General features: G+C 40.5%; 1 protein-coding gene across 1 annotated transcript; it reads right to left on the reverse strand.

Moving 5' to 3' along the window:
- Positions 1-612: 612 nt before the first annotated feature.
- LOC134188465 (crooked neck-like protein 1) lies at positions 613-23,808 on the reverse strand. Its single transcript, XM_062656630.1, has 24 exons — positions 23,741-23,808; positions 23,569-23,658; positions 20,580-20,642; positions 20,426-20,517; positions 19,486-19,569; positions 19,238-19,312; positions 19,089-19,182; positions 18,527-18,599; positions 18,367-18,438; positions 16,479-16,585; positions 12,682-12,744; positions 12,526-12,624; positions 12,282-12,413; positions 11,430-11,501; positions 11,296-11,355; positions 10,239-10,319; positions 8,988-9,053; positions 8,802-8,882; positions 8,646-8,738; positions 5,813-5,914; positions 5,533-5,588; positions 5,380-5,470; positions 5,217-5,309; positions 613-906 (listed from the first exon to the last, which is right to left on the reverse strand). The coding sequence occupies exons 1-24, from the start codon at positions 23,798-23,800 to the stop codon at positions 793-795; spliced, it is 2,013 nt and encodes a 670-aa protein (XP_062512614.1). The 5' UTR covers positions 23,801-23,808; the 3' UTR covers positions 613-792.
- Positions 23,809-24,816: the final 1,008 nt, after the last annotated feature.

The raw sequence follows: 24,816 nt of genomic DNA on the forward strand, positions 1-24,816 counted from the left end.
GCACGTACATATCAGACTATTTCAAATCCTGACGGTCACAGTATATAGAAGTATGTAGTCGTTGCAGCTGTGTCGTTTACCACAAACATGACATACGGAGACATACGTAAATGCAAGGCACCAGTGGTCTGGATGTCTGAGGTGATGTTTGGACCTCCAAAGCTATGCATTCTTGTAATCCAAACAACTTCACTAATCCAAGCAGGGCTTGGGACGGAGCTGTAATATCCTGCCTATGCATAGTCTTTATTCCAAGATACACCTAGTGAAATAGCTGCACCATTAACTGAAGTCTATAGTTAAGTTTGACACCTTTAGTCCTCTTTTCACTCACTACAGGTATCAGTGGAAAGAACTTCATCTGTGCCACTAGAATTATAGTAACACACATTACCTACACAACCACGAAATATTAACCAACTTCGGGGCCACGAAGCTAAATAACACACCACAATCTTGATTCTCATTAGTGGCCCATGGGCTGTAAATGACAACAGTTTCATTGCGCGATCTTTTGACTGGACGCTGTTTCAAAAATTCCTGTACACCTGAAGTCACGATGAATAGGGGAAACGTGTGGTAAGTAACACAATGAATGCTGAGGTCATTAACATCATAGCCTCAATTGCAAAGCTCCCCTAAACAGGCCAGTGACATCAACTTGAAAATTATTTTGAAAAGTATTATCAGCCACAAGATCTTGTTACTGCAACTTAGAGACCAGGACTCACATTCGTACACTTGATGTGTTCTACTTTAATTATGACATCTATAGAAAATGTGTGATGTTTGCTAGCCTTGTTGTTGCTTCCACAGTCTCGCCATCTGTAACAGTTTGAAGTTCGGTGCGGCTGCCGAGTCGTCGGGAAAGATGTAGTCAAAGTATTCTTCCCAACCAGCATCAGTCTAGAACACGACAGCAACAAACGTCAATGGAACAAACACCAAAACAGTACAGATAACTACAAGGAATAATTTTAGTTGTTATAGACCAAGAAGTATTAAGTGAAGTGTGTAGTCACGTGACTTGTAGGTACATGGTCACGTGATGAATTTGTGTCACTTCGAAGCACAACTGTGTCAATCATAAGGTCAAAATGATGGCTATACAGTATTACTATTTGTCAACATTTATTCCTCTCAAAGTCAAGTATGGTTGCTCTTTGCTGGTACAATCAGATGTCAGATATCTCAATTAACACTTTAGGAACTGACGAACCGGCTCTGTTCATAACTCAGAATATTTGGATAACTGATGTTAACTCTCCTGGCATGCAAAAAGGTGTCTCTGGGACTCCAAGACCACCTATGTGCACTCATTTAAACAGAATACATGATGTATAGTGACAGTACTGAACAACAATTGCCCAAATAGTCCATCGGCCAACTACGAGAAATGTGAAGTTTCATTGCCCCCATCTCGCAAGGAAGGTTTTTAGTAGCAAATGCTAGATGAAGTACTAATTGAATAATTTCGATTTGCTGCCACTTTCAAAAGCTGTCCGTTGTTGATAAATTACGACTATTTAATTGCCTCGAGCGTCCAGTGCATGCATATGGGTCTCAATGTTGCTTTTCTCTCTCCAACAGACGATAAAGGTCTGCGGCATTTTGCAGTTGTACATTAACTAAAAGTATATACTATAAGCAGAATGGAATAGATTAGTGTCACTAAACTAAAGTTAATGGTGTATTCCAGTCGGCGTCTAATGTTAACATACGGGGAAACTGTGAATCAGACGTGGGCTGCAGTTACATTCATGTAGGGTTTCTATCAACTGGTTTCTTCTACTACATGACCTCACATACTATTAGATGATTTTTGGCGTTAAGTTGGAACCGTTTAACCGTATACCGCACAATAATTAACACATTTTTTACAAATTTAAAATTCTGTTGTTCACCACGTGTATTGTATTATACCGTATGATTATCTAGCTGGTAATTTCTGCAGTCTGAAAATTACTGCGGTTTCAGAATCAAGACAAAAAATACTGAGAATTAAATTTCTGCGTTTCCAACGACAGAACGTTACTAGATATGTTGCATGGTTGCCTTCTACAGGTCTAGCCTTGTTGTTCATCACTCTTCTGACTAAAATATGTGGGATACATCGCACTTTGCTTTGCAAGTGGCTTCATCTCCGAAGCAATGCAAAATCTCTGAAATAGTGATCGACCTAGATATGCCTATGCTCATACCAAAGCTACCTTCTTGAGCACTGGCAGTTTCACGTGGAACACGTTTCAAACTACTGCACAAGTGACCAAACATGCAGTGATTGCCTGGGACTCCAAGAATATATGACTATTTTTTGCAAATTCTATTTGTGCACTCTCTGCGATTATGTCGCAGTATTTGCAGAAATATCATGATCGCAGAAATAACTGCCAGTTATGTATACGGTACTTGCTTGTCGGTGCTTCGAATTCACGCATTAGTTGCACTAGTACATGCATGAGCTGAAAACAGACTAACTGTAGAATCTTGTTATCAAAGCTCACGTCTCGCTCCCCTACATCATGCCTCGAATCAGAAATATTTCTGACTTCTACGATTCTATAGTCGAGGTATGGACTCACATCGTTGTGAGTTTATGAATGGGTAATTCTAGTGTGGATGTGAACGGCACGCTATAAACAAATAAAAATGGCAGTTTCATTTGATTTCAGATTTGCAGTATAAATCTGTTTTTGTAACAATGAATTGTTGCATCACTGCAAGTAGGTTACTAGCTAAGGAAGTAAGGCGACTAGCCTCGTCCCTAGATTGATGTGAACCTGACAATGTCCAGTTCCCGGATGAACGTAAGCCTGGCAGTGTCCGGTTCCCGTATGAAAGTGTCATACGGGAACCGGACACTGCCAGAGTAACGTGAGTCTGGGGACGAGGCTAGAGGCAACCAGCGACTTGTGCAAAAGTGCTCTCGAAAAGCCTCCTGCTGAAGAAGTTCCTTAGAGCACGAGCTAACCGATGTATGTGTTCAACCAGTAGCTAGACTCTAAAAGGTCCAGCATGTCCGCCTGGTCATGATCAACTGATGAGTTTATACTTGCTACCTGGTTGACATTTCTGAACGCTACCAATATAGCTAATTATTAGAATTCTAATTAGTGGAATTCTACCCCTAACCATATCGTATCTGCTACCACGAACGTATGTAACATATAAACGTATATACCTTGGTCATTTTACTGCATCAAAGCTAGCTGACATGCACCGTGCTATACTGCAACACCTGTTGTTGCTGCCAGTACCGCTGCATGTCATCAAGGACTTCCAGAAGTACAAGTATACATTCACTAATGTGGCAAAGGAATCGATTCACTGGCCGGTAGATGTCTATTCTGTGACGGAAGACCAGATGAAAATTTGAGAAATTGTCACATAGACATGCAGTATGAATAATAAATAAGAAAGTTGGAGAAACAGTTCACAAGGCTGCTGGAATCAAAGGAGACAATAGGACTGCACTTCTTACTCGCACAGTGACCAACTTCGTTGCTTGTAAACTTTGTTACAACCTGCAGTACCATGAAAGCTGTTGTTCTAGTTAACAGTACAAGCACAAAGTAGATTCAATACTCTAGAGCTATTATAGCTATAGTCATGTGTCACTTATCTGACTCCATTGGGAGTGGACGCCTGTTGGATAAGTGAAAATGTTGGATAACTGAAGCTGTTAAAAACTCAACTATAGTTCATATTAGACGGCATTTTACCACATTAGGTATACTGAATGTAGATGTAAAATGAATGTAGCTGTAGATGAATGTAGAAGAAACACTTGAACTCACTCTCAAACTTGTTTCAAGAAACAACTGACATACACATGGATTTACATGCACTGTACATGTACGCAGCTGACCAGCCACATGATCACCCATGTGACATGTCGGTTAACCGGCGTGTTGGATAGGTGAACTTTGGCTAAGTAACAAGCGACTGTATAGGAAAACAACCTCAGCTGTATAGCGGAGGACCAGATGTCCATGCAATTGCTTTCAGAAACTTGGCAACTGTAAATGTCAACGCGATTGCAGCACGGATCAATACACCAGTGACCTGTCACCATCCTAACTGCACAGACCTTTCACTGCAGCTCATGCTAGCTAACAGGCAACAGAAGAAGTAACAATAATGGCTCGACTCCCGTTCAGATGACAACTAAAAATATTTTTAGAATTATTGTTACTCTGGCATGCATGCATACCATCTAATTAGAGAGTTAGCTAACAATGTTTCCTACGCCACACCCATGTAACGCACTAGGCCGTATAGATTTACGGTACTGGCAGCCTGGCATGTTGCATATATAGCCTTAAGGATATAATAATTGCCTTACGTATACAACCTTCTATTAGCTTTGTTAAACAGACAACTTTCGTGAGTGGCAACATTTTGAAATTTGTTAGTGACTATTTGGCTACCATTTATTGTTAAAAAACCTTCCTTGTGAGATGGGGGCAATGAAAGTCGATTTCTAGTCTTCTTTGAGACTTTGGCCAATGGACTAACACACCCATAGTTGACTGGACTCTCAAAGATAATAATGAGAAAATAATTTACCATATAAATGTTACTACCTTGACATTAGACCATGTTGCACATGCGCATAACGGCTTACAGCGAGTATTTCTAGAGAGCGTCCAAGGCATCCGGCATTCAATTGACTGACTCATTCAGATGACTGGTATTCAGATAACTCACATCTTACTATAATATGCTCTCAACTGTAGCACAGGTGGTAATTTTTAAGAATTTCTGGATAATGTGAGTCGAGGATACTTTTGTATCACTACACAGCCAACCAACCAACCAATCCAAATTATACAATCTACTTAAGATCACTGGAAAAAAACTGAGATTATGACTTTGCGAGATACAAAGCAGTCCTTAAACTTCATCAACAAATGGAATTGTTGGAGCCGATTGTTGACGAAGTATCTGCAAGAGAGGTAGCTGACTGGTAACCTAACGTTGATCAATATTATCATAATACATGACAAAACAAGGCAGTCTGAATCCAGTCTCGCTGCGCTGAGGATTAAGTATCCGGGAAAAACAAAAGAAGAGCGAGACTGGTTCTCAACTCAAGAGAAGGCTTGGCTGCTTTATCAAATGATGATGTACAGTGGAATGTGCACTTCACACCACTTGACTACCAACTGATTACCAATCACTGACTGTAGCCTGTCTAAATAATTCCATCTTACCCCATCATCAGTCTGCACTTTCCGTCTCTTCTTGATGCGTTTCGGCATTCTCGACTCGATCCGCTTCTGATGTTCTTCATCACCATCCTTGCTCTTCAACACAAACGTACAATCAAATAAATCAAATCACGTGACCAATAATGATTCGATCATTATCGTTCACCTCGAATTCCTTCCACGATTCAAGAAGCATGACCCGAGCTTCCTTCTCCTCTGTATCCTTTATTGATTTATCTCCACGATTGTAAATAGATCTAGTCATGATATAAACAATGACGATGACAACGACCAAGTACAATGTTGGTATTTATTGAACCTGGCCTGTTGAAAGTTGCCTTGCAATGCTTCAAACTGGGCATAGCTTATCCAAACCTGAAAACAGGTGCAGTCAACTGTCAAATATGTAGACACAAACTGTGGTAGAGAGCGCATTAAACGACAATCACATATACACACGATTTTTGGTTTCATTATAGTAAAACCAAGGGTATTGATGCTTGCCTAACAGCCTTGCTGTCTCGTTAATTAATTAACAATGGTGTTCGAATATCGTGTTTATACAAACTATGTCTTATTGATGGTTAGTGTTGCTATACCTTCACATGTTGAGTTCGCTCGAGTAATCGTTCATACAGCAGCCTCGCCCGTTCGTCCTCTTTCAGTGACACTTCGAAATCAATATACGCCTTCCATAGTAACTACAAACACAAAAATAATAAAAAATAAAAAATTGAAATAAAATACATAAAATATGTCAAATAACAAGAAATGGTAAATGAATAATAAATAAATAAATAAATAAATAATAAATATAAAGCAAAGGTGAAAGCCAATCGTCTAGGCATCTGTCTCAGAAAGAAGAAGACAAACATTTTGTCTTCTTATTGATATTAGCTGTCCAGCTGTTGGCAACATTGGCAAGAAACATGCTGAGAAGTTGGTAAAGTACAGCAACTTGCGAGTGGAGATAAACCGCATGTGGTATTGTGGCATGGGCATAGTACACGCAGGTATTGCACGGTGGCTGGACATTATTCCAGGTCATGACAAGCTGCAGCACTTACAGAAAACAGTACTTCTGGTATCTACTCGGATCCTTCATAAAGTGATGAATTTTTTCAAGACAGCCGTGATGGTCTAAGTACTTCTGAAGCAAGGTTTGCTTCCGGTACTTGTAATAGACTTTACAAACCAAATTGATCTGGTTGAACAACGTAAAGCAAAAACAAAAAAACAAAAAATAATACATAAATAAAAAATAAATAAAATGTAAACCTAAAACAAAAAATATAAATATACAAAATGAAAAGATAAAGTAAAATAAAGTGAATAAATAAAAACAAAATATATAAAAGCAAGCAAAAAGAAAAAAATATAAAAAAATAAAATAAAAAACAAATAAAAAATAAATAAATAAGAAAAATAAAAACAATGAAATTAACTAAAGCAGATCAGGAGGGGTATTTTCCAAGGTGACTCACTTCCTCCACTTCTCTTCTGTATGGCTCTCAATCCTCTGAGTAAGGAGTTGAACAGAACCAGTTACGGCTACCGGATTACCACTGGGCATGGTGAGACTGCCAAACGTCAGCTCATCAGTCATCTACTTTACAAGGATGATCTGAAGCTGTATGGCAGAAATTCTGATCAGTTGGATGGGTTGTTGCTCACGGTGCGTACCTTCACTGATGACATCCAGATGAAGTTTGGTCTGGACACATGTGCTGTTGCAAACTTTGTCAATGGCAGGCTATCTGGACACAACTCTGGGGTGACGGTAAGCAAAATGGACACCATCAACTGCCTGGAACCAGGTCAAGTGTACAAGTACTTGGGTGTAGATGAGAGTAACGGTATTCGGCACAGCATGATGCGGGAGAGACTCCATCGTGAGTACTTCCACAGTGTGAAGGTGGTTCTCCGGACTGAGTTGTATGGTCGGAACAAGATTCTAGCCATCACTGGGTTTGCACTACCGGTTCTCACTTACAGTTTTGGCATCATTCATTGGGGTGCACGGACCAGCAGCGGCTCGATCAACGAACCAAAAGCTCCTCTCTATGTACGGTGTCCACAATCCTTCTGCAGATGTTGACCGACTGTATGCTCCTTATAGTGATGGGGTAAGGGGCTACAACAGATTGAGTTGACACATCAATCTTGCATTGTGAGGCTGAACTGTTACCTTGCTGACAGTCCAATCCTTTCATACAGATGATACGGGAGTGTGACTCCGGAAATCTCAACACTCAATCAAGCGCATGGCTTGTCACTTTACTGCACAGCTGTGGAGGAATCTTGCTTCGGACGACAAATTGAAGAACTTACAAGGGAATGCATCCATCTCGGTTGAAGGTGGCTTCGAGCAAGCACCTGAGACAGATGTGAGACATTACCATACGTGTTGCAGTTCTCTTCGTGTGCGGTACTGGAGCAGGAAGCCTATGCACGGGCAGTATAGTCGTCTCACTGAGCAACCGCCTGTGAACATGAAAGAGGCCTACGGATGGCTAAAGGCAGCAAATCTTCCTGCTGCAACTGAGGGACTGGTTGTTGCTGCTCAAGACCAAGCTCATCGGACTCGGTACTATGAGCGCAAGATTCTACATCGTGACGTCAGTCCTACTTGCCGCATGTGCAGTGTAGGCCTGGAAACAGTCAACCACATTGTGGCAGGCTGTAGAGCTTTGGTACCGATGGACTACACTGATCGACACAATCAGGTGGCCTCCATCATTCACTGGGATGTTTGTCGCCATTTGGGGTTCCAGTGGAGAGCAGATGGTACCGGCATCATCTTGATAGGCTTGTGGAGACGGATGACATTACTATGATGTGGGATACCACTATCCCACTGCCGAGAAGATCTAAGCCAATCGTCTAGACATCTGTCTCAGAAATAAGAAGACAAACACTTGTCTTCTTATTGATATCAGCTGTATTGCTGATGGCAACATTGGCAGGAAACAAGCTGAAAAATTGGCAAAGTACAGCGACTTGCGAGTGGAGATAAGCCGCATGCGGCATTGTCAAACACTGGTGGTTCCGGTGGTCTTGGGAGCTTTGGGCACAGTGCACGCAGGTATTTCACGGTGGCTGGACATTATTCCAAGTCATCACAACATGCAGCATTACAGAAAACAGTGCTGCTGGAATCTACTCAGATCCTTCATAAAGTCGTGTCTTCTTTCTAGACAGCCGTGATGGTCTAAGTACTTCTGAAGCAGGGCTTGCTTCTGGTAATTGAAATAGACTTTACAAACCAGACTGATCCGGTTGATCACGACAATAATAATAACTAAAAATAAAAATAAGCATAAAATAAAAATTGAAAAATATTACAATAAAACAAATGAAATAAAATACAAAACACCATGCGTTAGCACACCAGTGTTGCAAATCATTAGGAAGAAGAAAAATGATACATACCTCGGGCATATCCAATACTGGTTGTCCAACAGCCAGCTCTAATACGGCTCTTGCTCTGTCCTCATCGCCTAACAAGTTTTCTAACTCAGAATACTGCAAGCACATGACATGTGACCACCTAACACAGTAACTATTAGTGTCCGACTGTGATGTTACTTTGATCCAAGTTGTGCAGTTTGATGGCTGAAATTGAAGAAATTTCTCGTACAACTTGCGACAGCGATCAAATTCACGCAACTGAAACATACAAAATAAGCATGGAAAAACAGTAATAGTATTTTGTATAATTGCAGACTCAACACTGTACTTTGTTTGATTTCTGGTATCGTAAGTAAGTCATACCTGCAATTCCAGCTCAATGTATTGTTTGAAAAGTTTGGGTTTGGGACACATGCCAATAGCAGTTCCCTAGAATACAATGTCAGTTGAAACACACAATTACCTCTATTATTATCACAAACAAACAAACAGTACATGTAATCATATGTCCATGTGACACACACACACACACACACACACACACACACACACACACACACACACACACACACACACACACACACACACACACACACACACACACACACACACACACAAGACATGTGCACGCATGCAAATCTAACAGATTAAAGAACTCAGATGGCTGTCAACATCAACATCAATGTACACTTGAACCTCCCTGACCCAAGCAATATGAGACAAGTTGTTGACCAGATCCCAGAATTTTGAGAAAGACAGAAAAATTTAACACACTTTATCATTGGGTTTCTAGACTACTCTAATGTAAAGGTCTGGTACCCCAGTTCTACATACAGTATGAGTAGCCTCGGCCTCCCGGAATCGTGTAGAAAGACCCATTTTAATTGACGCTACATGAGTTTGGGAGGTCGAAGCTACAGTATTCTTGTACAGTGCGCTGGTGGTCACACTTGTACTACCTGCAATGTATAAATGTTCGACACACTTGTACAACACTATAATTTATAGGTGCTTTGTACATTACAGTTACATACTGATATAACCAAAAACTAAAACTTCAATTGCACGACGTGTATCTCAAATTATGAAGAGGAAATCAACTGCCATACTAACAAATATTGAACTATGATATAAAATATACTAATATTGAACTAGAATTTAGTAATGTAAAAAGCACACTATTATAGGTCAGTTTACTTTAACTGCTGGGAATTCCAAAGATCTCCAAGGCGTGTCTCTGTGACTGACCATTGCTTATGTCATCGCTGATTTTGAACTTCGGTTTGAGGCTGATGCAGGTGTAGTTCAAAGCCATATGTGCTGCTAAGCACTGCACTGGCACTTACAGATAGCTAAGGAATGTGCATGTTAATATGGGAAATTTATTCTCACAAGTTCATACCCCTGGACCCCAGGCCCCGTACATGCTGCTAAAGGACCAGTCTAGGAAGATACCCAGACTAAGAAGGTGCCCAGTTCTCTGAGGTTCAGATTAGGGAGGTTTGACTGTACTCATTTAGCAATAGTATCAGACACAGAAATGTATCAAAAGGTCGCAGTTTCCTAAAACTAAGTGGCAGCTCAAATGAAAAACTATTGAGGCAACTGTCTTACCATAACTTTCCTGGCAGCCGGAAGGTCCTTCTGTCTTACTTCAAATTGAGCATACATCAACCACACTTTGGCAAATGTGAACTAAACATAGAACAAGATTGAAAATTCAAGTATATCATCATTACACATTAAGGCCCTTATTGTTGCATGTCTGTTTCTCATCACTCCGGCCGACTCTCTCAAACTGACGTGCACGGATGAGCCATTAACGTCATAAAATTACAGTAATGAATTCTTGTAAGCCTTTTAATTTTGTAAATTGCAAAAAATTGCTAACTTAAATTGCTTACTACATTTTGTAGCCCAAATATCCGTGCACATTTTGAAACCCCAATTTCCACTAGGATGCATACAATGCTGTCTTCATTGTTCGAGTTGGGCAACAACAGCTTTCTTGGCTCAGAATAGTGTCATGACTTGGCTTGTACAAACCAAGAAATCAGAGACATACTAAGAAGGAAGTAAGTACATCGACAGACCTACCAAGATGTGGTTGAGCCTCAATTTCGTTGTCACTTCCACACACGTGTTCAAGATGTACGAGGAAAGTTTACAAACATTTGTTTCTTACAATATTGAGTTTGTGGCAGTTTACGGACATTTGTAGTTACGAACATTTACTGATTTACAGAATGGACACGTGACACCAGAAGTCAGAAGACATGGTTACTCAAGGAACACAACAGATTAGCAGTAGTGTATTGGAGCATTCACACCAATAATCCTAGAAGCAATAAAATCTTTATTGTTGATCTACAATATACCATATAGTTGAAGAGAGAAGATATCACGTGAAACATCGGATAAAGAACAAGTCAAGTCATACAATCCCCGTGCTCTGGTTGTATCACACATGCACATTACGAGTACAAGAATAAAGGGGTAATAATGGTGAAATCAGTGCAGCAAGTCGTTCGGATGTGACCAGGTGATGAGAAACAGACATGCAGCAAATAGGGGCCTAAGATAGATTTCATTACAACCATATAGCCCAACTGCCAATGTCAACATGGCATGAGCATTCAAACTGTCAGTATAATCATGACCGCATTCCTACCTGTCGGTGTGGTAATACATTCAGTATTGCTTTGTACACCTGACGTGTTTGATCAACATCCTGGAATACAGCACAATCCAGAAGCACTTAATATGTGAATAATAATTTACACACTACAGACATCACAGTCTTACTTTCGCCTCCAGTTCCTCATACAATGCATAGTTTATCCACAAATAAATGTATCGTCGCCACAAACGCTTCTCCTGGCATCACACATGAAAACACAAAATTACACAATAGAAACTGATGCAAAGCATAACAATCAAAAATCTCCAAAAACAAAAGATTTTAAAAATGACAAAGAAAACATAATGCTGAGTTAGAATATTGCCAGAAAAATATGAGCAACCAAAATGTTACCATAAATTATTTATTTAAAAAATTAACTAACAATTACTAATTAAATTATTTGTTATTATTATAGCCACCGCTGTGGCTTAGTGGTTAGCAAAAATGGCTACCACTCCATGGTTTGGGGATTCATACCCCAGTGACGACAGTAAATTATGAAATTTGTTTGTCTTTCTTTCTCATGTTTCTCTAGCTTTGTCCATGAGACTATGACTCGTTTCAGTTGTTGGGAAGTTCCTGTGGTCCGGCAAACAGTGCATTGACGATGACGTTCAGTGCTTTCCTGGTGGTCATTAATATCCACTAGATGTGCTGTACCGAGTTCCTGATCACCGCAATGCCTGCAATCTATATCAAATTGGATAGTCATTGATCGCCATGTAGACTACACAGAAACATGTACCCTGCTGCCGGGTTGGTGGGTGCAAAAATGCGGGTAAAGACCGCACTTGCCCATCATGGTGGGGCATAATGACACATTATCATTATTATTATTAAAACATTTATTAAAGTTTCCCAAGTTGTAGTATTAACACTATTTCAGCCCCTCAATAAGTGTACTACAAACAAATGACATCCTCAGTCTCACTAGTTCGTTTGTTGATATTATGTGTTAGTACAAGATGACCTACCTGTGTTGGTGGTGTGTTTGCTATTGCTCGTTCATAGATTTCTCGTACGCTCTCCACATCCTGTGACTCCGCCTCCATCAGACGAAGATAATCAAACCAGGCATCGTAGTTTGAAGGATTAGCTTTCACTTCCTGAAACCAAACCAACCAATCATGTCTACAACCAACTCACAAATAAATAATCATGTACACTCGCTTAGCTATACACACAAACAAAAATGTTGTGCTGAAGACATTACTTTACCTCTTCATACTGAAACTTCCGTTTACTCAGTACAATATTTTCAATGCCGCTTCGATCACCGTACTTCTTCTCGTGTGTTGTGTAGTTCTTGAACAACTCCTAGATTGAAAAAGAATATAATGAAATGATTTCTTGTAAGAGTAGTAATGCTCTCACCTTGGCATTTTCTTTAGGAATACGATCAAGTGCATACTTGTAGATACCTCTAACTCTCTCATGCTGCAATAGCAACAAAAGTGATTTGTAACACTATGATACACATGTACACACACACATGTACACACACACACACACACACACACACACACACACACACACACACACACACACACACACACACACACACACATGCACGCACACATGCACGCATGCACACACACACACACACACACACACACACACACACACACACACACATGCACGCACACATGCACGCATGCACACACACACACACACACACGCACACACACACATGCACGCACACATGCACGCATGCACACACACACACACACACACACACACACACACACACACACATGCACGCACACATGCACGCATGCACACACACACACACACACGCACACACACACACACACACACACACACACACACACACACACACACACACACACACACCAGGGTTCTCCCCAGTATTTCAAAATAGTGTGGTGGAGATGGTAGTTGCAAGACCCAGACCTTTGCTAGTTACTATAGTAATAGGAATAGTATTCTTGATTATTTCAAACTGTGTATTAATTTACCATTTGTGTTTCAAATTTAAATACAAGACAAAAGTTCAACAGACATTAATCCTACGGTTTTGAAACATTTCCCCAATCATCAACGGCTTTCTTAAAGTCAAAACTTGAGAAATCTGGACCTTCAATACAAATCATCATAAGTACATCTAGAGTTCTGGTGTTGAGGCGATTGTGCAGTGGAGTCTTCACTCGTTTCATTACTGAGAAGCCTCGTTCGCAGTCAACTGTGCTAAGAGGCAGAATAAGGCAAATCTGGGCTAATTTGCAGAGCTGAGGGTAGAGTAATCTTAGTGTCTTGTTTCCCGCAACTAACTTCATCACTTGGTAGTGAGACAAGGATGCATAGGAAGTGGACAAAGAACTTTGAATAGCTCCCACTCAGCCCTCAAGTCATCTTCTTCAACAAGTGGAGGATCATGTTCACCACATTGCTGAAGAAGAACCTGCAGACGCAATAGATTATCCTTCTTTTGTTGGGAGGGATCAAATATGCAGAATGAATGTAGCAGCTCTGTGCTTGGAAAACTGTGTTCAAGTTAATCCTTTAGGGCTGCTATATATTTCTTCTGAACATTGCGTGAGAAATCTGCTTTCTTGTGAGGTGTAACTGTGATGCCTAGTACAGCCAAAGATCCCCTGAGATCTGCTTCCAGAGTAGACAAGCTGGGTGTTGGATTGTCCTCATACACGCTGATGCAAGCCAGAGTAGCACTGACCTGTGAGCAAGCAACAGATAGATCTATCTCTTTCTGCTGAAAGACAAGTGAAAGCTTGCAAATGTGAGGTAGAACATCGCAAGATAGCTACAAACTGGCAATAAACTCATATGTCTTGATTACTCTAATTTCATAAATGTTCGGCGATCTATATTTTCGGCAAAATTAGGCTGCCGCTATTTCGGCGTACATTAAATTTTGGCATAAGGTGGTTTGCAGAAACCTTCACATAGTAAATAAAGGACTAGACGCATATCATATCATTCAGCCTGCCAAACTACGACATCGCGTAGCCTCTCGTAGTCAGTCCCTCCCCATTTTTGATTAGCGCTAAATGCGGTGTGGAAGTTCGAATTCTTGGTTTTAGGTGTCAAAGTCCCATGATATTTGTGTTGCGCTTTGGAGCCAGCTCATCTCAAAACGTTTGTAGTACATCAAGGTACGTGGTGAAGCACAGATACCCTACACAGTATGCCGGCATTACTCATTTTTGGCAAACATATGAAAGTGCTTACAGTACCTAGACTAATCTAGGAGTAGTAATGTCTATTTTGAATGTTTCAGAGGAAACTGATCCAACATTTGAATGAGCATTAAATTTGGGTGGACATGTAATTTGGGCATGGCAGACCCTTCGCCGAAATTAAATGTATGCCGAACATTTACAAAATTAGAGTAGTTTTACCAATCCAATGGCCACTGCTTCTCCTCGTTCTGCTGCTTCCCTTTCCAGACTTGCTACAACTGATGTCAGGGTTCGATGCAGTGACTGTACAGCATTGTTGTGCGATAGCCATCTAACATCTTTTGCCTCTTTTAGATTGATTTCAGGGTCACCAAGAATATCTTGAATTGTATGAAGTCCAGTCATTCGAACTGGACTGTTGTGATAAAACATGTACAGGTTGTGGATGGCGTTCTTGAACTTCTTGAGATACGGGATGGACTCTGATGATTGAGCAGCAGCCAAGCCAAGGCATTGTGCAACACAGTGGATGTTGATCATATACGAATTGTGTGCTCTCAAACATATTGAAACTCCTGTTCTGTTGCCAGTCATTACTGCAGCACCATCACTGCCAAATCCCATAACTTTTCGAATACTGATTTCTGTTGCTTCACAAAACTGAAGTAGCGCCCTTTCAATCGTTTCTGCTTTTCCGTCAAATAGATCATTGATTTTCAAGAACACAGTACATGTGTCACCAGAATCAGTTAGGTATTTTCCGTACACAACCATCTGCTTTAGTACTGAGATGTCAGTAGTTTCATCACACAAGAGAGAAACGAATGGGCTGCTAAGTAGCTGCTGTACCACACCTCCTTCTACTTGACTACCCATATGGAGAATGAACTCCTGAATATCGCGCTCACTTGTGTATGTGGCGTTTCCACCAACACGCAAGTTGTCAAAGCATGAACATCCCAAGTCTTGAACTAGCTCCAAGAGTGGGACATACTTTGTTGTGTGGGCAATCTCATGTTTTGCAAGCCAGTATAGGCACTTCATTGCACCTGCAATTGCCTTTCTCTCCATAGAAATTGCTTCACTAAATGCGTGAACGACCCACCATTCTGTTGGGGTGCTAGAAGCTCGTGCTCTTGGAGCACAGCTGATTTGTGCATAAAGGAATCCGCATGACGCGCAACATCTCTGCACATCGAGACACAAGGCAAAAGATTAAAAATTGTCGAAAAATTGCGCTCATTGCGGGTGTTGAAGCGCTGGCATAGCGTACAAAACATTCCTTCCCATCACTCGTTGGATAAACTCACGTGTACTGTCTCTCCCAATCCGGATCATACTGACCCTGTTTGTGCTTTGAAGACTTGGAGTTGGACGTACCGTCGTCGAGAGCAGCAGAATCTGACAGTGACTTATCGTGATTGGCCTCATCTTGATCCGCTTGACTGGAACTGGTTTCCTCTTCCGAACATGCTCTTTTTGACTTTTGCCCCAGTACGGAAAAGAACGAAGTTATTGAACCCGCGGCCACTCTCCTCTTCATCTCCGTGTTCATTCACACACACACACACAAACGCACCGTGCATAGCCTCGAGATTCCAGACCTTTTTTGACGCCGTAAATTGACTTTAAAAGTGGAAGACTCTTAGAGGCAATTGGTTGACCATGCAATGGCTCTTCTGTGACTAACTATGACTTTTGCAGTCAATTAGAATCCAGATCTTCCCTTGTTTTTCTTTACGCGCGATTGCACTTAGTCACGTGGTTGGGATTTCTCAGTGTGGCGCAGCGCCACGCTACCACGCTTTAGGGAGAACCCTACACACAAACACACACACACACACACACACACACACACACACACACACACACACACACACACACACACACAATAGGCAATGCGCTTTAGAGCATAGTGTGGATGGCCTTTATATGTGTTAAGCAAATTCGAGATGTAAGATCAGGAAAATGCTAAAAGTACGTCAGCTTTTAAAGTTTCTGTTTCCTCACCTCTTTCTGTCTTTCCTCAAATTTGGCAAAAGCAACATACAAAGCCTCTTCCATGTGGTCATCACCAAAGAATTCACACGATCGCTCGTACACACTTCTCGCACTTGCTGAGAACATGAAAAATAAACAGACAAGGTTTTCAATAGCCTCATAAATCAAGTAATTCATACCAAAACAAGAAACAGGAAAATAGTAAATAAGAATAGGTGTACATGTACTTACAATCATTTCATGGTGTGTTTCATGCAATGCTGTGTTGTTATGGAATCCGTAAACACATCAAACCAAAACACGGAAATCCTAGAAAAGTCGTTATACACAGCTTTTCAAGTATTTTCTGTATTTGGTATCCTAAACTCAAGACTTCAATACTAAAAATTTCAATAGTTAATCCCAATACATCTTCCTTGCACGTATGGTACAAAAATTCCGATGTGTTTATGAAGGCAAGTCATAGCAGACAGATGTACACTTGCATGAGACCCACTTTGTCTACATAAAATAATCATTTTCATGATTTCCTGTAAAGATTGACTCTAGCATCCTCTTGGATGAAGTAACTGTCTCAAGAAAAATACTGTAAATAACAAATATTTCATCATGCACATACAATTTTATCAAAGGCCACCAACACACTGTTCACCTTGAAAAGAATTTCATCAGTACTGTAGTATGGTACAGTATCACTACGTATATGCTAGTGACATGTGGGCGGCAGGTACGTGGTTTAGTACTAAAAGGTGCCTGGTACTCTGTCCATCGAACACTTGAGCATCAAGCAAGTCCTTACATTAAGTTTGTGCACTAGACATTAGAGCCTTGGCAAGATAAACTCTGGTCATATGCCTTTCTTGCCGGAAGTATGATGACAAAAGAGTTGACTATGCGAGACTATCTCAGGGCAAAGCTGCATGCTACTGAGAGCGTCCACGGGTGGCGGATAGTGGAACAACCCTCAGAGATGAGGGCCAGCTGCAATATAAGCAGAAAACCATTCTAATGAATTTTTCTGACAAATAAGCAGTCACGAACCTGCAGTGGCAGCAACACCAAGGTGTCACAAGACAGTAGGTGGCACTACTGTTCCGAAAGGAACCTACAAAGCTCATTGACAGTACTGTAACATGGTGAGTACAGACTGCCATCAAATATGCCTGCACTAACGTGAGATTATACACCTCGATGCTGATCCATGTAGCACGGTCTATGGCCTTGGATTATGCTGTTGTGACGCAATGACAAAGACAACAGGTTTTTTATTGTGTTTCTTGGTCGTGGGGTTACAGCAGTTAGTACTGTGGTGTACTGTATGGCAGGAATGAACGCCCATCAGTCATTCTCTGGCAAACCACTGCATCTTAGTTGCTTGCATGCTTGTTGCAGCTCCTGCTCCAGTCTGTACTTGGTAATCTAAGACAGAGAGTGGGTCTAATATTGCGCAAGTCTTACTCACTACAAACCATTCTACGCGCAGGTTCCAATTTGTCCATGTCTCCATTGGAGAGCAAGTGGACATTGACCGGTGTCATCACTGAAATCAGTGAACAACCATCATGTGAGATTATACTTAAATTTAGTTCATGTACATGTGTCATCAACATGTGCATCAAACCCCGACACTGCTTTTAGAAATTGTGTAATTAAGTCGAGTATTTAAAATGTCGAAACCATTTGCCTGATGAAAGATTGTCGTTTACAGTACACAACATGTGACTAGTATCAAGACTATGCATTCTTGTCTTTACACTCGTAATAGTGTAACTACAGGTCTTCTAATCCACATATAGACCTTGATTGGTATCATCAACAATAAGTAAGCACACACACGCTTTATGTTTCACAAAGATTCTTAAAAAAATTGCTAAGCTAATAACTAGTGTGACCTTACCGACAAAACCTTGTCTCTCTTCAAATGAGGCATATCTAATCCAGTTCTTAACTTCAGGATGGACCATCACAAGTAAATGTCAGTTAAGAAATACACATGTTGCCTGGCCAATACTATTTAATATTCACAACTTATGGTGGTAATTGTAAATTGAGGATATAGTGTTCATAGATGGCTCGTGCACGATCTGTTTCCTTGTATCGTAGCTCCATCTTGATGTACGAAAGCCATGCCTTGATAACAAAAGATTTAGTAGTGCAAACACTAGCATTGACAAATTGTGTAAGGCTAACACATTTTATCCATTTCTCAATCTATCTGTCTGTTTGTCTGTTTGTCTGTCTGTCTGTCTGTCTGTCTTTCCATCTGCCTTTCTGTCTGGCTGTCTGTCTATCTGCCCATCCATCTGCCTGTTTGTCTGCTTGTTTGTCTGTCTGTCTGTCTGTCTGTCTGTCTGTCTGTCTGTCTGCCCATCTATCTGCCTGTTTGTCTGTCTTTCTGTTTGTCTGTCTGTCTGTCTGTTTGTTTGTTTGCCTGTCTGTCTGTCTGTCTGTCCATCTGCCTGTAAGTCTGTTTTTCTGTCTCCTCCGTCTGTGTTTCCACTATGTGTCTGTCATTGCCTTCCATTCCCCATAGATACAAATTACAAAATAACAATTACAACATAATATTTCATATCAATTACTTTGCTTCCATTTTCAAACAATACTCAACAAACTCACCTGCTCCTCAGGTTCCCACTCCATCCACCTCTCAAACACCTGCCTACACCCAGCAATATTTCCTAACATCTCCTCCATGTACGTATACTTGTACCTGACACAACCCATCATACATCACAGCCAACCAAGAGTCGTCACAAAACACTCACCAAAACTGATTTACTCGAGGAAGAATGGTAACCGCCCGGTCCCACAGATTACGAGCATGATTAATCTGCTTGTGTCTTGAAACAAAAAATTAAAACAAAAATAATTTAAACATATTAATAACTCTAACAAGACAAAAAATACTTACACTAACAAAATAAATTATTAATACAATCTCCTAACATTATTATATTTTTCTATAGTTCTGTATAGATATTCTCTGTGCCATTCCTCCTACTCAGAAACTCACTTCATTTCCATTTCAGAATACTTGAGCCACACTGCAATACAACGATGATCAACATCTATGGCCCTTTCATACACCGACCGTGCCCTGTCACACATTATCAACACATTGTACTTGAAAACACAAGCAACAGCTTAAGAATTACTATATAAATACAAGTCACGTTGCCAGCATCGCTTTTCAGCCACTACGTTACAACTTTTTAGTGTGCAAACATGTTTAAGTTCTTTTCTAGTAATTCATCTGAGAATCCCAAATTCAGCCATGAAAATAGTGAAGCCTGTAGGCATGCCATGAACTGACTAAACGTTTGATTGACTCTGTATTGAGAGTGATACAGTCATTCCAAACTACACAATGGGTTTGCACCTATACATGTAATTCTGGTACCAGTGATGCATCACATGTCATACCACCTATTACACATACATTTGTGTCTATACCTTTCTCGCTCGTCATACTGAAGTCGATAAAAAGAAAGGTTGGTTATGCAAAACTATCATCTAATGCCAGATAGTGAATTTCTTGAGAGTCATGACAGTTTACGTGAGTTAGTCAGTAGAGGCCCACAAATCGAAAGTGTGTGCATTACCAATAACACACAATCTAGGTAGTTGTCCTTTCATATAAACAGTCAGTACAGTGTACCATTGAGTTTAGTGACAGATTGCAATACTTGCAACAAATTCAATGTTTATCCTCAACGAGAGACGACTTAGACCAGCAACTGGATGCATCAATAATAGATTTGTCCGACCAATACTTTACATAAATTTCTAACGTAAACCTGTCACACTCACATACACACACACACACACACACACACACACACACACACACACACACACACACACACACACACACACACACACACATGCAAACACACATGCATGCACGCACGCATGCACACTCACACACATCCAGACTTGGCTATATTAGACACCTTTGGAATTCTCTCTGGCTTTCTTCCCATTGAGCGTACTTCACCCAATTAGACATAACAGTACGATTCTTCCTGATGTTGTCTTCAAAAGACTAAACACAGTTTGCCATACAAGCACCAAACGTGAAGCACTAAAATCAACAATTTGTAAAACCTTTCGTTTCCGTATCCGATAGTCAGCCAACTCTTCAGGATCAGTAATTCGCTGAGTTGGAGGCTATAGTTAGTAGAAACAAGAATAACCTCACATGAAGACCTCATAACATGTATTGCACATCTAACACAATTCCAGTACAGTAACATATGGGCCTATATGACGTTCCAAAAACCTGCAGTGATATCATACCATATGCTCAAAATCTAAATTACTTCAGCTAATAGGCCAATTTAAAAATTCAACCTTCAAACAATACTTTAATTGCTATATTTTAAAAATACATAATTTCATTATTTTGTAATACACATGTAATTAAAATAATTAAGAATTAATTAACATTTAAATATTATAATAAATTTTAATTAATTATTTATTACTTTAATTATTTAATTTAAACATATGAATTACTATTCAAATATTTTAAATATTTAAAACTAGCTGATTACCCTGTTCTTCTAAGGAGAAATTATTAAGTTAATTAACACAAATTCTCACTTATACATACATACCTTCGGGCATCATACGATTCGGTTATTAAGGACAGGGGCGACAGAGCTGCATGGGCCAGGTGGGCCATGGCCACCCCACCTTTTTAGAACAACAAAGTCTCGGATTGGTGTTACATTTCCGATTAATGGTCTGGTGAGTCGTATACACGGCTCTGCCGACAAATGTAGCCTTGGAGTCCCAGTCGGTACACCTAAGCGTAAACAGGTATTTGCATTGTCAGTAGCCTCAAAGTTCCAGACAGTTTCCGAAAGGAAATGAGAGATGGTCTGGATCAACACACAATCAAACTGAGTTTGGAAGTGATGTGAGTCAGCCAATCAGCATGCCACCACCACTCAAGTGATGACCAATAAACATCAAAAGTTCTGTAATGAAATGCACGGCTTCCGGTAAAAGCATTTTTGACAATTTTGTGTAAAGACAGCTTGTAATTGATTGCATGTGTGTTCTCCGTGATGTGAAACTGCACTGGACCGTGCCTTTGAAACAGCGGCCAAGACTCTTGAAATTGATTCAATGCATTCCAAACAGAGGACCGCAGCAGAATACTTCTTGAATAGCCGAGACTTCTTTGTTTGGATCTGGAAAGTGCATATTATTCTACCAAGCCGTACTGTCAGTGAAGTCTCTAGACGTGTTGATGCAGCCAGTGGTTATCCACAGAATACGATCGTTCTCATTGTTTGCCCGCTAGAGTCACTGATGACAGAAGAATGATCATGCCGTAAACAGATTTTCAGTGACTTAGATAAAGCAGTTACAATCTCAGCCAACTCTTCACATTCTCCAAATAGCCTCTGCTTATTCCAACTTTCAATGAAGGTACTTCCGCACCTAACCAACTTCGTCAAGACGATTTGCAGCCATTGCAGTTGATTACCACAAACACTGGTTGCACACACATCTAAAATGTAGTAATCAATCTCATAAGTTGTCACTTCGGGTGGCATGGTGCTATTATCCAAAGAGGCGTTTTTGATTGTTACAACCCTTCCATTCACTTAGCTAACTATGCCTACTTCCAAACTCGGTTTGATCGTATCCAGACCGTCTCATTTCTTTTTGGAGACGGTCTGAACTTCAAGGCTACATTGTCAGGTGATAACGCAAGCTGTGAGTATGGCAGACCCTGTAGCTGACTTGTAACCCAATTATTGGTATTAGCATTACCTGCTACAAATGCAGTAAATGAGAGATCTTTCAGTTGTTTTCGTAGACTCAAGAGCTAGTTACGATCCACCATGACTAAAGAGAAGCTAAACAGTCTAATGACTGCATGTGCACAAACAATTCAACAAACCAGTTAGATTTACTTGAAATAGGTACTGAGTTTGAAGGTTTTTCAGAGCACCAACTCACTATATTTGGCAAGTTCAGTTCAACAGACGGCAATAAGTAGCTAGAAGATTGTACGCATGAGTAAGAGTAGTAGTTTAGGAATACATGATGAAGTTGCATAATGCAGAAATTGTTGCTGTCATGGCTGAATGGTAGAACCAGATACAAACTGATATTTTTATCACCTCTAGTAAGAAAGGGCGTGCCTTCTCAAACTACGGCAAGTTTGATAGATGTCTTCCAGCCTCTTCCAGAACTGAAAGACAGAGGCGAATGGATGAGAGGTTCAATCAACAGTTTTCCTCTTCCGAAAAACTCTTCCAGCTCTTCCAGCTCCTGGCTGGAGCTGGAAGAAAGGAGTGGCTACGCATGGTTAGTCTCGCATGTTACATCCGTATGGCGCAAAAATCAATTTCACAACATCAAAGTGACCACAAAACTCTTGACCAGAGAAGCTATGCACAGTGACCTCACAGAAGCATGTATGGGAGGTACAGGCACGCGAAGACCATACGTCTTACTCAAAAAGGGTCCCAAGAGACGTACATACCCATCTACCTCTTCATCTAACAACTTACAAAAGTTGTAACTCATTATACCCAAACAGTTTTAGAGCAAATCTGTGCAAGCAACAACTGCCTTGAGATCCATACGTGCTCTAACTGCACATGTGCAATCAACCTCCCGCTCTTCCTGAATGAGAAGAGCGTTCGATTAGGTTTCAGTCTTCCAGAAAAGGTCAATCAAACGCACCCCTAGTGGCACCACACACTTAAAAATTGCTTCCATTGCCCTTGTGGACAGACACAACACAAAATACCCCTGTGTCAAACATGGCAGCTATTCAACATGCATACATGGGCAAACGAAAGTGTAGCTGTACCTTGAAATACATTAATATATATTTAATTATTAAAAATACTTTAATTCCTTAATTAACTATACTAAATTTTAAAAAAATAAAATATTTACATTTAAAATTGTATACGCTATTAAAAAGTCGCTTTCGCTACACCTTCGTTTAACATGTAAGGCACAGACACACTCTGATAACGAAGCACTTCACAACAAAGTAGAGAAACTGATATCAACGAATAGGTAAACAACCAATGAAGACGCTCACAGCCTTCATTCATACCGCAGCGACTTCTTCCAGTTGTCGCTCCTTCGATTCCCGAAGAAGCTGTTCTGCTGTGATTTGTACATCTGCTGGCAACTTGTTCTTCACCTGCACACATCATTAGCTCGTTAGACGCCCGTTGGTCGTTCATTTTCGTCAGACGAAATGAGACGACGGCTAAATGTGTTACCCTGGCCACTTTGGGCACGGCCTTGCCTCCCGGTCGAGCTCCAACACCACCAGACGCCATGACTGTGCGCAAGTTGATATAAATCAGGTAAGCGCGAGCAATCGGGAATAGCAAGGCACATTTATACACTTTTGAATTATACGTTTATTTCAACTTTACATAAACGGTGATGACAATTTTATTTTGATTTAAAATTTAATTTTATCAAATCACGCATGTGCAGTAGTAATAGAATGTTTGTTGGTGCAATACATAATTAATTAATTAACTAAATTTGGTTATCGTACGCTGTAGTTTCGTTCCACCTCGTATACTCGTTTATAGTACTAAAAATAAATTGGACTGTATGGAAACTAGAACTTTCTCTAGTTGAGCGTTTCACTACCTAGAGCATTTTCTATTGCGAAAGAGAAATCGCATCACAGGATACATGATATTCGATATTATTTGCTAAAGTACATTCTAACAATAGGTGCAGTGTGGAAAATTACCAGATTTTGGTATCTCGGGCACTTACAAACATGGAACTGATACCTCCCGAACGCACGTGAGGAGGTGGAGACACTAGTGCATTCTAAGATCCTCAAATACGCTGGAACGAGCAGCTTCCGGAATATTACATATGTAGACTGCACCCCAGTCTGACATGGCCCATTCTATTCTAGCTAAAGAGTAGATGTAATCAACTTAATAGCATTCCCTAGAAAACATTGGAGAGCCAAGTAGTTCTCCAGAGTCACAAGCGAACTCAATTCAGAGCTCAAGGAGACATCCGCACCTAGTTTTGTCAGTAGCATTTCTGCAGCTTTCTAGAATGCTATCACAAGCTTGTAAATGAGTGTTGACATTGTGTTTAAAGACGTCATTAAAGTAGTTACGCTAATTCCTATTCTCTCCACTAGACAGCCAAGCTGACAAACTCCACACTCACAATTCCCACACTGCACCTACTGTCTGTTCCCCATAAGTGTGAACTTTGAAAATTATCAATATCTCTGCTGTTTTTTTTAACTTTCGCGATGATCTCGGCATCGTTAGAAACCGCTAAGTCTGGCATTTCTGTTTATCAAATTATC

Source organism: Corticium candelabrum, chromosome 13 (genome assembly GCF_963422355.1).
Source record: "Corticium candelabrum chromosome 13, ooCorCand1.1, whole genome shotgun sequence".
NCBI lineage: Eukaryota > Metazoa > Porifera > Homoscleromorpha > Homosclerophorida > Plakinidae > Corticium > Corticium candelabrum.